The 14115-nt window shown below is 39.2% G+C and overlaps 1 protein-coding gene across 7 annotated transcripts in view; it reads right to left on the reverse strand.

Moving 5' to 3' along the window:
* Window positions 1-14115, reverse strand: part of DET1 (DET1 partner of COP1 E3 ubiquitin ligase) — a 61739-nt gene that overhangs the window by 25791 nt on the left and 21833 nt on the right. The window contains exon 5 of one of the 7 annotated variants that reach the window (XM_077124149.1): window positions 12197-12811. The exons of the other annotated variants lie outside the window; for them this stretch is intronic. Coding sequence (XP_076980264.1) covers window positions 12622-12811 — 190 coding nt within the window. The 3' untranslated portion in view covers window positions 12197-12621. Of the gene's footprint in view, window positions 1-12196; window positions 12812-14115 lie in introns of those variants that run through there. 7 annotated transcript variants of the gene reach the window in all.

Here is a 14115-nt window from a genome sequence, read left to right on the forward strand (position 1 = left end):
TCTGAGCAACAAAAGAAGTCCTCTTAGGGGTGACTCTTAAACATAATTATAATTAGGCTTAGCTTCTCCTTTATAGAAATAAGTTTCATAAGGGCAAGCCCCAAGATTGAGGGCTTGGCTTAGTAAACTGGGAGTCCCTAATGCCTAAGATAATACCAGGAATTCCCCCAGGTAGGGAAGTTTAATAGTTTCACATTTTACTCCAGTCCCTGAAGAGGACTTTGCAAATAATCTTTCATTTTCTGCCCGAAATACTCTAGGATGTTTTGGGGTATTACATTAACCTGTACAGAATAACAAGATCTCATTCCCTGTGTTCAGTTCCATGTAATTATGTTGTTTAAATAAACTGACCATAGTTAACTTAGAGAGTTAAATTAGATAGCAAGCCACAGAAAATATAAATTTTGTACCAAATAAACCTCTTTTCCTTTCATTTCACATAGAAGTTGAATTTTTAAATACAGTTAATATCATCCTTTACCCTGTATTCTGATTTACCTTAGTCCTAACCAAGTCTTTTTCATTCATATCTCTAACTGAAGTCTGATCTCTTTTTCAGCTTCTCTAACAATTGCTGTATTGAACAAAACTGACTTTCAAAGCTGCAGAAATCTAACTCTGATTCTCAGGTGTCACACGGAAACACTAAGTTTCAGGGAACTGCCAGGTTATACACAAAGAACTCAGCATCTCGGAATTTAGAAATAACAGTTAAAACTCAGAAATAGATGTAACTGCTATAAGAGCTCACAATCTAAAAACCTTTACAATACGGCTTATTGATCATTCTGTACTCTTTAATCATCAATTGCCCACTCTCTGCTCATGCTCTATCCCCTGATAATCTATGCTCGCAAATTCAGTTCTCAGAATTTGCTCATTATAGTTGGTTCAAATTAGTGAAGCTTTGTGATATTTCTTCTTCTGTTTCTGGCTTATTTCACTCAACATAAAGTCCTCAAGTTTCATCCCCCTAGTTGCATGCCTCACAACGTCATTCCATATTGCAGCTGCTCAATATTCCATTGTAGGTACACACCATGGTTTGTCCTGTTCATCAGTAAGCTGTCCGTCAGTTCATTAAGCCACCTCAACCACTGGAAATCATGACTAATGCTGCCATAAACACCAGTATGCAAATGTCCATTCGTGTCCCTGCTATCAGTTCTTCAAGTATATACCTTATAATGGGGTTGCAGGATCATATGGCAACCCTATACTTAACCTTCCGTGGAACCACCAAATATTGGCCCCCAGAGGCGCTGTACTGATCTACTTCCCTACTGACAGTGAACAGCTGTGTCTTTCTCTCTACATTTCTACAGCACTTTTATCTTTTTATTTTTTAAACAGCTTTATTCATACACCATAAACTCCACCCTAAGTAAACAATCACTATAATTATATAGTTATTCATTCACCACCACAATCTATATGAGAACATTTCCATTTCTTCCACAAAGAAAGAAAGGTTAAAACTATTTAAAATAAAGAATTTTTTAAAAATAAAAAGGAGAAATGTATTAGTTTGCTAAAGCTGCCAGGATGCAGTATATCAGAAATAGAATGGCTTTTAAAAAGGGAATTTATGAAGTTGCAAGTTTACAGTCCTAAGGCAATAGAAATGTCCAAACTAAGGCATCCAGATCAAGATAACTCCAAAGAAAGGGTCAATGACGTTCAGGGTTTCTCTCTCAGCTGCGACGGCACATGGTGACGTCTACTAGCTTTGTCTACCGACTGCTTCACACAGCTTCACTGGGGCCGTTTTCTTTCTGCATCTCTGAAGGTCTCTGGCTGTGTGGGCTCTAAAGCTTTTTCCCAAATGGTTCCCTGTTAAAGGACTCTAGTAGGCAACCTCACCTTGAATGGGTGGAGACACACCTCCATGGAACCCACCTAATCAAAAGGGCTCACCCACAGTTAAGTGGGTCACATCTCCAGGGAAATAACTTAATCAAAAAGATCCTGCCCAGCAGTATTGAATGAGGATTAAAGGACATGGCTTTTCCAGGGTACACAACAGTTTCAAATAGCACAAGAAACAACAAGAATTCCATATCCTCTCTTATATGCTCCTCTTGTTGACATTTAGCTGATGTATTGCCTTTGTTACAATTAATGGAAGAACATTATAATGTTACTATTAACGATAGCCCCTAGTTTGCACTGATTGTATTTTTTCCATATACCATCCTATTTTCAACACCTTGCAATGGTCACATTCATTTGTTCTCCCTCATGTAAAAACTTTCTTATATTTATACATTTAATCACCCTCGTTGTTCCCTCTAGGTTTCACTAAGTTATATAGTCCTAGTTTTAATCCTATATCTTTCCTTCTGTTGTCATATATGCCCCTAGCCTTCTTCTTTCAACCAAACACACTCAGCTTTGTTCATTATACTTACAGTATTGTGCTACCATCAGATAGTATTATGTTATATCCATTTCTGGATCTTTACAATCAGTCCTGCTGAACATTCTATACTCCTTCAGTATCAAATGCCCAATCTCTACCCACTCTCCATCTCCTGTGTACTCAACTTCAATTCTCAGGGTTTGCTCATTATAACTAGTTCATACTAGTGACACCATACTATATCTGTCCTTTTGTTTCTGGCCAATTTCACTCAACATAACGTCGTCTAGGTTCATCCATATTGTTGCATGCGTCGTGACTTTATTCTGTCTTACAGTTGCATAATATTGCATTGTATGTATATACCAGTTTGGCTGTCCACTCATTCACTGATGGACATTTGGGTTGTCTCCATCTCTCGGCATTCATGAATAATGCCACTGTAAACATCGATGTACAGTATCCATTCATATCCCTGCCTTTAGTTCCTCTGAATATATACCTAGTAATGGGATTGCTGGATCATATGGCAATTCTATACTTAACTTCCTGAGGAACTGCCAAACTGCCTTCCAGAGAAGTTGCACCATTCTACATTCCCACCAAGAGTGAATAAATGTACCGCTTTCTCTACATCCTCTCCGGTACTTTTAGTTTTCTGTTTTGTTGTTGTTGTGTTTGCTTTTTATAATGACCTTTCTAGTTGGTATGTAATGATATCTCATCGTAGTCTTGATTTGTATTTCCCTAACAGCCAGTGAAATTAAGCATCTTATCATATGTTTTTGAGCCCAAGTTTTAGTTTGTAATAGCTGTAAGAATGAAATATACCAGAAACAGAGTGGCTTTTAAAAAGGGGAATTTATCAAGTTCTAAGTTTATAATTCTTAAGCCATGAAAATGTCCAAACTAAGGCATTCAGGGAAAGATACCTTGATTCAAGAAAGGCTGATGGGTCCAGAACACCTCTGTCAGTTGGAAAGGCGCATGGCGACATCTGCTAGCTTTCTCTCCCAAATTCTTCAGTTGCTTCCCCGGGGACATTTTCTTTCATCTCCAAAAGTCTCTAGTTGTATGGGCTCTGTTAACTCTAAAGCTTTTTCCAAAATGGTTCCCTCTTTAAAGGGCTCCAGTAAGCAACCCCACCTTGAATGGGTGGAGACACATCTCCATGGAAACAATAAAAAATATTCCACCCAGCAATACTGAATGACAATTAAAGGACATGGCTTTTCTCAGGTACATAATAGCTTCAAACCGGCACAAGCATTTGTATTTCCTCCTTGGAAAAGTGTCTTTTGCCCATTTTTAAATTGGGTTGTTTGTCTTTTTGTCGTTGGGTTATAGGATCACTGTATATATTCTGGATATTAAGCCCTGACTGGTATGAGGTTTCCGAATATGGTCTCCAATTTTGTAGGCTACCTTTTTACTTACCTGACAAAGTCCTTTGTTGAGAAAAAGTATTCAGTTATGGGGAGATCCCATTTATCTATTTCTTCTTTAATTACTCACACTTTGGGTGTAAGGTCTAGCAAACCATCTCCTATCACAAGATCTTTAAGATATTTCTCTACATTTTCTTCTAAAAGTTTTATGGTCTTAGCTCTAATGTTTAGGTCTTTGATCTATTTTGAGTTAATTTTTGTATAAAGTGTGAAATAGGGGTCCATTTTCATTCTTTTGGCTATGGATAGCCAGTTCTCCAAGCACCATTTGTTGAAAGGGCTTCTCCATCTCATTGAGTCAACTTGACCACCTTATCAAAGATCAATTTTCCGTAGATGACAGGGTCTATTTCTGAACACTCAAATTGATTCCATTGGTCATTATATCTTTCTTTATGCCAGTTCCATGCTGTTTTGACCACTGTAACTTTGTAATATGCTTTAAAGTCAGGCAGTGTGAAACTTCCCACTTCATTCCTCTGTCTTAAGATGTTTTTTTAGCTATTCAGGTCACCTTGCCTTTCCAAATACATTTGACTAGTGGTTTTTCTATTTCTGCGTAGTAAGTTGCTGTGATTTTAATTGGTATTGCATTGAATCTATAAATCAATTTGGGTAGAATTGACATCTTAATTATATTTAGTCTCCCAATCCTTGAACATGGTATGTCCTTCCATTTATTTAGGTCTTCCTTGATTTCTTTTAGCAAGTTTTTGTAGTTTCCTGTGTATAGGTATTTTATATCCTTGGATAAATTTATTCCTAAATATTTGATTCTTTTGGTTGCTGTTGTAAATGGAATTTTCTTCTAGATTTCCTCCTCAGATTGCTCATTACTATTGTATAGAAACACTACTGATTTTTGCATATTGATCTTGTATCCTGCTACTTTACTGTACTCATTTATTAGCTCTAGTAGTTTTGCTATAGATTTTTGGGGGATTTTTCTACATATAGGGTCATGTCATCTACAAACAGTGAAAGTTTTATTCTTTCCTTCCAATTTGGATGCCTTTTTTTTTTTTTCCTAATTGATCTAACTAGAACTTCCATCACAATATTGAATAACAATGGTGACAGTGGGCATACTTGTCTTGTTCCTGATCTTAGAGGAAAAGCTTTCAGTCTTTCCCCATTGAACGCGATGTTAGCTGTGGGGTTTTCCTATATTCCCTTTATTGTGTTGAGGAAGTATCTTCATCAAGACTTGCATAACTGGAATAAATCCCACTAGGCCAAGGTGTATAATTCTTTTAATGTGCTGCTGGATGGTATTTGAGGTTTTTTTGCATCTATATTCATTCAAGAGATTGGTCTGTAATTTTCTTTTCTTGTAGTATCTTTGTCTGGCTTTGGTATTAGGGTGATATTGGCTTTATAAAATGAGTTAGGTAGTTTTCCTCCTTGTCACTTTTTCTGAAGAGTTTGAGCAAGGATAATTCCTTCTTGAATGTTTCATATAATTCACATGGTCCTTGACTTTCCTTTTGGAGGGAGGTTTTTAAAGACTGACTCAACCCCTTTACTTGTGATTGGTTTGTTGAGGTCTTCTATTTCTTCTCAAATCAATGTTGGTTATTCATGCTTTTCTAGGAAGTTACCCATTTCATATAAGTTGTCTAGTTAGCCATATCATTTCTCATAGTACCCTCTCTTTATCTCCTCTATTTCTGCAGGGTCAATAGTCACATTCTGGTTTAAGTTATTTGCATCCTCTCTCTTTTTTAACTTTGTCAGCCTAGCTGTGGTAGTTAGATTCAGTTGTCAGCTTGGTCAGGTGAAGGCATCTAGTTTTGTTGCTGCAGACATGAGCCAATGGTATTCATTTGTTGCTAATTACATCTTCAGTCGGCTAGGAGGCGTGCCTGCTACAATAAATGACATTTGACCTAATTGGCTGGTGCTTAAATGAGAGAGCTCAATGTAGCACAGCGTAAGCAGCTCAGCATACCTCATCTCGGCACTCACAGCTCAGCCCAGGCCTTTGGAGATGCAGAGAGAAATCACCCCGGGGAAAGTTGTTGGAACCCAGGGGCCTGGAGAGAAGGCCAGCAGAGACCATCCTGTGCCTTCCCACATAAGAAAGAACCTCAGTGGAAAGTTAGCTGCCTTTCCTCTGAAGAACTAACAAAATAAATCCCCTTTTATTAAAAGCCAATCCGTCTATGGTGTGTTGCATTCTGGCAGCTAGCAAACTAGAACATTAGCTAAGGTTCCATTGATTTTATTGATTTTCTCAAAGTACCAACTTCTAGTTTTGTTGATTCTCTCTATTGTTTTCCACTTCTCAATTTCATCTCTGCTCTAATTTTTGTTATTTCTTTCCTTCTGATTGCTTTGGAGTTATTTTGCTGTTCTTTCTCAACTTTCTCCAGGTGAGCAGTTAATTCCTGAATTTTTGCTCTTCTTTTTTAATGTAAGCATTTAAGGGCAATTAATTTCCCTTTCAGCACTTTGTTGCATACCATAAATTTTGATGTGTTGTGTTCTCATTTTCATTTGCCTCAAGATATTTACTGAACTCTCCTATAATTTCTTCCTTAACACACTGGTTGTTTAAGAGAGTGTTGTTTAGCCTCCATATATTTGTGAATTTTTCAGCCTTCTGCCTGTTACTCATCTCCAACTTCATTCCATTATGATATGAGAAAATGTTTTTGTATAATTTCAATCTTTTAAAGTTTATTGAGACTTTCTTTGTGACCCAATATGTGGTCTATCCTGAAGAATGATCCATGAACACTTGACAAAAATGTGTGTCCTGTCTCTTCTTATTTGCCTGAAGTGCTCCCCTTAGTATTTCTTGTAGAGCAGGTTTCTTGTTCAAAAACTTTTTCAGTGTGCCTGTCTGAAAATATTTTAAACTGTCACTCATTTCTGAATCATAGTTTGCCAGATACAAAATTCTTCATCAGCAGTTTCTTTCTTCAGTATCTTAAATACATCATACCACTGCCTTCTTGCCGCCAAGGTTTCTGCTGAGAAATCCACACAGTCTTAGTGAGCTTCCCTTGTATAAGAGAAAAATGGATCACTTTTCTCTTGCTGCTTTCAGAATTCTATCTTTGTCCTTGACATTTGACAATCTGATTTGTAAGTGTCTTGGAATAGGTCTGTTTGGATATATTCTGTTTGGGGTATGCTGTTTGTGCTGGTTTGAATCTGTTGTGTACCCCAGAAAAGCCATGTCCTTTAATCCTCATTCAGTATTGCTGGGTGGTATTTTTTATTGTTTCCATGGAGATGTGACCCACCCAATTTTACTTTAGATGATTTCCATGGAGATGTGTCTCCATCCTTTCAAGATGGGGTTGCTTACTGGAGCCCTTTAAGAGGGAATCATTTTGGGAAAAGCTTGAGAGCCACCAGAGCCAAGAGAGCCACCAGAAGCAACAGGGCTCATGCAGCCAGAGAACCCTGGGGAAGCTTCATGAAACAAGAAACCAGGAGAGAAAGCTATCAGATGTCACCAAATGCCCTCCCAGCTGAGGGAGAAACAGAAAACTTCCTTTCTTGAGTGAAGGTAACCTCTTGTTGGTACCTTAATTTGGACATTTTTTTATGGCCTTAGAACTGTAAACTTGCAACTTAATAAATCCCCCTTTTTAAAACCCATTCTGCTTCTGGTATATCGCATTCTGATAGTTTTCAAACTAGAACACTGTACTCCTTGGATCTATAATTTTATGTCTTTCATAAGAGTTGGGAAATTTCCAGTGATTATTTCCTCCATTATTCTTTCTGCTCATTTTCCCTTCTCTTCTTCTGGGACACCCATAACATGTATATTCATGTGCTTCATATTGTCATTCACTTCCCTGAGACCCTCTCATATTTTTCCATTCTTTTCCCTATCTGTTCTTTTGTATGTAGACTTCAGATGTCCTGTCCTCTAGGTCACTAATCCTTTCTTCTGCTTCTTCAGATCTGTTGTTGGTATATCTCCATTGTTTTCATCTCTTCTATTATGCCTTTCATTCCCATAAGTTCTGCCATTTGCCTTTTTGAAGCCTTCATGTTCTTCTTTATAGTTTCCAGTGTCTTCTACATTCTTATCTTTCATATTCTCCTTCAACTCACTGATTTGACCTAGGAGATTTGTATGTACAACTTTAATTAGTTGTTTCAACTCCTGTATCTCATTTGAAGTGTTCGTTTATTTCTTTGACTAGACCATAAATTTGTGCTTCCTAGTGTGACTGATTTTTTTGCTGGAGTGTAAGTATTTGATTTCCTTGGTTAGTTTATTCTGCAGGTCATTTTCTCTTTTACTTAGGGTTTCCTTGTTGGTTGGCTTTGTTCTCTAGCTTTGTTCTTTGACATTCAGTTCAGCTTATTCTAGCATAGCTTCTGTTTAACTGATCGGAATGCTTCAGCTCTTGTTTTTCTGGTTCTTGCCTTGCCTATAAGGATGTTTTTTTTCTCTAAGGAGGGTACCCAGATATGATTGACCCCAATCAGATTTTTCCAGTCAAGACAGACCCAGGTCTCAGAAAGTTTCTGAGTTCACAATGTCAAAGCAGTGTCATGAAGGGGGTACAATGTAATCCCTATGAAGTTTCTCTTAGGATGAGACCTAGTGGGGTGCCAGCCTTTCCTGTGAAGTCTTGATTCTGTGCTTTCCTATCCTGCCCAGCAGGTGATGCTTTGTCAGTCCACAGCTTTCCAGTGGCATAAAGTGGTGTAATGCCTTTAATTCTCAGCAGACCCTGTCCTTGCTAGGGGCATGGTTGAGACAGTGGTTGAATCAGAAGGCAGGTCTAAGCTGTTTCTGTTTTCCAATCCCTGGGCCTGAATTCTCTGAATGAGATCTATCCACCACTTGTGCTGGCCCCTGTGCTCACTTGTCTTGGGGAAAATATGCCTTTAGGGAATTATCTCCTTCACCTGGCTAGGTAAGTTTGTCTCACACATGTACCTTAACTCTGCCCTTGCCTGGGGCAGTGCTGACAATTGAAAATGCCTGTAGCTTTCTTTAATGGGAGTTCTGCTCGGTGATCTAGGCTCTTCTACCTGACTCAGATTGGTATATAATGTGTGACTGGTCATTGAAGTTCCCCAAACAGTTGTTCAAGACTGTTTCTGGCTATTTACTAGCTGCCCTACAGGACGAACTAAATTCCACACATCCCTATGCTGCCATCTTGCCCCACCTCCAGAAAGTGCTTGATACACAGAGAGATCAACTATATCCAGTGGTGGGAGACTGAGTAAGAAAAGGATGGAGGCGGCCACTGGATTGGCAACATGGAACCACTGGTGACCTAGACAGTGACAGCTTCAGTGGAGTGAAAGGGAGAGATACCTATTTGGAGTAGGTTGAGGGAAAATGGGATGTGGAGAAGTGAAATCATGTATGTTATACAACTATTTGAGAATTTGTTTTACTGTGGTAGGTGGCAGAGAAATGGACAGTTAATTAAAAGGGTCAAAGCAGGATTCTTTTTAAAGATGAAAGAGCCAAGAGCATATCCATATGGCAATGAAATGACCCAATCAAGAGAAAGGTGATGTAAAGGAGAGAAAATAATTACAGGAGTAAAGACCTTCAGAGGTCAAGAGGAGAGAGAATTCAGTGAACAGGTAAGGGGTTCACCTTTGGTAGAAGCAGGAATATTTTATTCACTGGGACAGAAGGAACAGCAGAGAATGAGTACAGATGCCATCCACATAGCCGGTAAGGTAAAGGAAAGATCAGGGAGTTCTCACCTGATTGTTTCTATTTCTCCCATGAAGTAGGTGGCAAGGTCATCAGTTGAAAATGGGAGGAAAGGTTTTGAAGAGAGGGGAAAGCATAAAAAATAGTAATTTTAAAAAGTGGGGAAGTAAACATGCAAGGAAAGTATCTTAGGGCTGCTCAGCAATCTTAAGTAGCCATATTAAGCCTGTGATTATGACAGACATGGTTTTTCTGCAGCAATTTTCAACTGTTCAGACAGACATGTAGAGAGGTGAGTTTTTCCCAATTACCAAGAACCAGGGAGAGAAGCAAGAAAGCTAAGGGTAATTGCAAGGGCATGATTTTAGTGCTAGGTCACACAACCTTCATTGAGTAAAGAAAGAGGAGGGGATCTGAAGGGAGGTGAAAGCTAGTGAAAATGCTAGTGTGCCAGTGACAGGTACCTGTCCTCTAAACTCATCTTACTTCCTCCTGAATCCAAGCATTCTTGGTATGTGGGCTGGCCAGCATCTCATACCAGTTATATGTGGCCATGTGATTCAGATGTCTCCAAGAAAGTGAGTGGAAGTGATGTGTGCCATTGATGGAAAGGGGCCTTAAGGCCAGGCCAGCCTCTTCCATGGTCCTTCACCTCTCACCAGCTCAATCCAGGATGATGCCACAGGGATGGCAGAGAAATAAGATGAAAGGACTTGGGACCATAAATGGCTGTGTGTGGCAGAACTGGTTTTAACCATCTACTCTGCTTTTATCAGAGATAGGAAAAGAACTCCTATCTCGTTTAAGCCATTGCATTGGGGGTCATTTAGTTATGGAAATTTAACCCTACTGCGACTAATTCAGGCCAGATCAATTAGTCGCTGCTGACTTTTCCACTAGTGGTGGAGTTACTAGCGAGTAAGGTGAAAGGACACAAGGTGGTAGTCAGAGTGAGGCATGAGATTAAGACTTCAGAGAGTGGATAGTTAGAGATGATGCAAAGACCTAAGATATGATCAAGGGAATGTGTGATGGAGGTGGGAAGAAATATAAACTAAGTCTCAGAAGGGCTAATAGTTCTGTCCATGATCACACAGCTAATAAGCAGAAGGGCCAGGAGTCACCCTGAAGCCTAACTAACTTCAAACTCGAGTTTCTTTACATTATGCTAAGTCTGCAGGTATAATCAAGCAATGTGGTTCAAAATCTGCAGATAAAGGAGTTCTACAAAGAAAGTTTAGTTCAGCTCAACAATCATGACAAAACTTCTCCTGGGGTACAAAGTAGTGTATCATTAGAACACAAGCTCACCAAACTTTGGGATCCTGTATTCTTCACAATTTACAGAGAATCTTGAAGAATACCTCCGTATTTAACCCACCCAGTTCCAGTGGCATGGTTCAAGCCTCCCATTCTCCTTTGGATTACCACAGTTGCCTTATCTGGCCTCCCTGTCTCTAGTCCCTGATCCCTCCAAACCATCTTCCAAACTGCTGAGAGTGATCTTTGTGAAACCCCTATCATGCCTTCCTCTACTTAAAACCTGGTGCATCTTGTGGCCTCCCCTCAGCCTACCTGTCCAGGCACATTTCTGCCAGCCCCCCCCCCCCCCCCCCCGCAGCTTGTGTTCTGGCCATAGTAGAATGCTGCTTGCCATTCCACAACTTCGACAGTTCTTTTCAGGCTTCTAGCCTTTGATGGGCCTCTCCTGAGATGTCCTCTACCCAGTTTCACACAACATGCTCCCACTAATCCAGTTTCAATGTCACCTCCCCAGAATAGCTTCCTTTCTCTGCCTCCTCTCCATTCCCCTCCTTTGTTTCCCAGAAACACACTATTAGATGTTTTCCCATGTTGTATTATAATTACCTCTTTATTTACCTACTTCTCTCCTCAGCTTTAGGATCTTATCACAGTATCCCACTATCTCACATTAGATTCAAATCCTATGTGTTGAATGCTGAATGAGAATTAATTTAGACATTCTATCTTGAAGATGATTAAAATGAATATTGGGCTCAGATTCTCATATTCCATTTCTTACGTGCCCATTGGAAGTCAGTCTGAATGGCAGAGGAAATTCAGGATCTAATTGTTTGCATCTCTGGCCTCTGTAGCCTGCTCTGGTACCTAAGATTTCAAAGCTACTTTCAAAATCAGATGTCATTAAACAAACTTAATGTATAAATGGTGGATACATCATGAAGAGGAAACAAACAGGTTGACAATCTCTCTGGAGAACACTAGTTGAGAATATGGCAGAAGGAAGCAGGCTGGGAGCTGTCAGGTGTTTGTCACATAGCTGTGACAACTTGGGCACCCAGGAACAACCAGTCTGATCTCTTCAGGGATACCTAGAGCATACCAGCCCCCACCACCCAAATTATAGTACGTGCTACATAGTGTTGTTTCTGCTGTGGCCAAAGAGAGCTGTTCACTCTTGCACCTGCACAACACAGATGGTACAGATGGGAGCATGCTTCCACAAGAGAATGTACAATTATGCCCAGTTCCTCCAGCTGTAACAATTACCAGGAGAAAGCCCCAGGGAAGAAAACAATCCTGGCAGATTACTGTCTTCCATGCTGGCACACACCACTTAGTTCTCCCAAGAACAGCTGCTGTATTCATGGCCTCTAGTCCCTTTCACAGTCCTTCCTGGAACTCAAGTATTTGTAAAGCATTTAGTGTGACAAGAATAGAAGGCAGTCAAAAAACAGGATATATTTAAGAAAATATGAAGGCTTTATTTATTTGTTTCTTATTAGACAGCCCTTACTTTCGTAAGGAAACAAGATTTACCTGTTTCAGCCTACAAACCACAATGTCAAAGCAGTGTCATGAAGGGGGTACAGTTCTAATGCTATCATCTTCACAGCAATAAAATGCAAAATAAAACAAAAATTAACTGGACTTAATTAATGCTGGGCATTCCCACAGGGAAAAGACAAGAGGACTTTAAATCAATCAGCAATTGAATTGTAGAAATAAAATAATTCAGTTAGACTGAGCCACCTCAATCCTCTCCTCCAGCTCTCTCGTTCAAGATATGCCAGCTGGGAACCAAGGGAGCATGGCTGGTAGTCAGAGACTTTGCTTGGAAGTCATGGAAGTCTTGGAAGACCAAAGAAGCTGGCTTTGGTGAGGCACTATGTGCAGCAGTGTCGCATATGGAAGTTGACAACATACTCGGCGTTAGTCCTCTGCACAGAAATGGCAAAAGGCTCAAAAGGGTGAAAGGTGAAGGCAACAAGGCGTCGTACTGTGTGGCTGATGGGGCGGCCCAGTAGGCCTGCCTGGATCTCAAACTTCAGCAGTCCAGAGTCCCGGGCATAGAACCTAAGCAGAACCAGAAGTGCAAGAGAGAGGATGGATTTAAATTCATCAGCACCTTGAAATCCAGACTGCAGCAGAAAGCTGGCAACTCATTATTTTACCTTATTAATGACATCTTCTCTCATCAGCCCAGGTTATTGAAACTGCAAAGTCACCTCAGTCTGATCAGCAAATTGTAGGGTTAAAAGTGATTATGACTCTCACTATGTTGTCCTGAAAGTCATTTCTCTTTCCTAAGATGACCATTAGTTACAGGCTACCCTCTTCTAGAAGCCACTTGCCTCGGGATTGTCTAGGTCAAGGCCAGAAATAAAATGCAAGCCACAAATGTAAGCCAGTGTGCAATTTTAAATTTTCAGGTAGCTACATTTTAAAAAGTAAACAAGAAACAGGTGAAATAAATTTTATTTTTTCACTTAACCCAAATAACCAAAATATTATCATTTTAACATATAAACAAAATATAAATGAGATATTTCACTTTTTTTTTATACTAAGTCTTTGAAATTCAGTGCGTATTTCACAGAACACACCTCAATGTGGGACTAGCCACATTTTAAGTACTCAATAGTCAAATGCGGCTGGCTTTCATATAGGGCAGGGCAGGTCTAGGCTCATCTTTGGTTTTCCATTTTTAAGAATAAATTCTTTTTGAGAGGTTCTTCCTTCTTACACACAAAAACAAAATACTAAAAAAAATAAAATACTAAGTGATTTTTAATTTTTTGTATAATACAGTAAGCTAAAGATGCTTCTGTCCATCCTAGTATTCAAATACTTTTTCCCATATGCAAAATAAACATCTTGTGGTTTGGGAATTAGGGATGATTAGCAGGGTGTGGAGTAAGTGGAAGGAAAACTGTAGAAAATGTTGCACCCTGAATTCAAGAGCTCTACAATTTCCCTTTTGGAAAACAAATATACCAGTAAACTTAAAGATATTCATACTGTTTGACTCAATAATCCAACTTCCAAGAATTTATATCCTCAGGATTAATTCAGTCATTCATGAAGTAAATAGTGACATGCATAAAGTTGACTATTACAGCAAAAGCTCTAAGGTAAAAAAAAGCCCAGAAAGAGAATAAATGCTCAGTAGTAACAGGAGAATGATTAAGTAAATTATGGTTCATCTACTTGATGGAATAATAGGTCATCATTAGGACTGTGACTGTGATGACTATGTAACGTGGAAAAGTGTTTATTTGATAATGCTATACGGAAAAAAAGCAGAATAAAAAATATATGCTGACTATGATTACAACAGTATAAATGTAAACATGCATATTGACAAAGGCTAGAATAGA

The sequence above is a fragment of the Tamandua tetradactyla genome, chromosome 12 (genome assembly GCF_023851605.1).
Source record: "Tamandua tetradactyla isolate mTamTet1 chromosome 12, mTamTet1.pri, whole genome shotgun sequence".
NCBI lineage: Eukaryota > Metazoa > Chordata > Mammalia > Pilosa > Myrmecophagidae > Tamandua > Tamandua tetradactyla.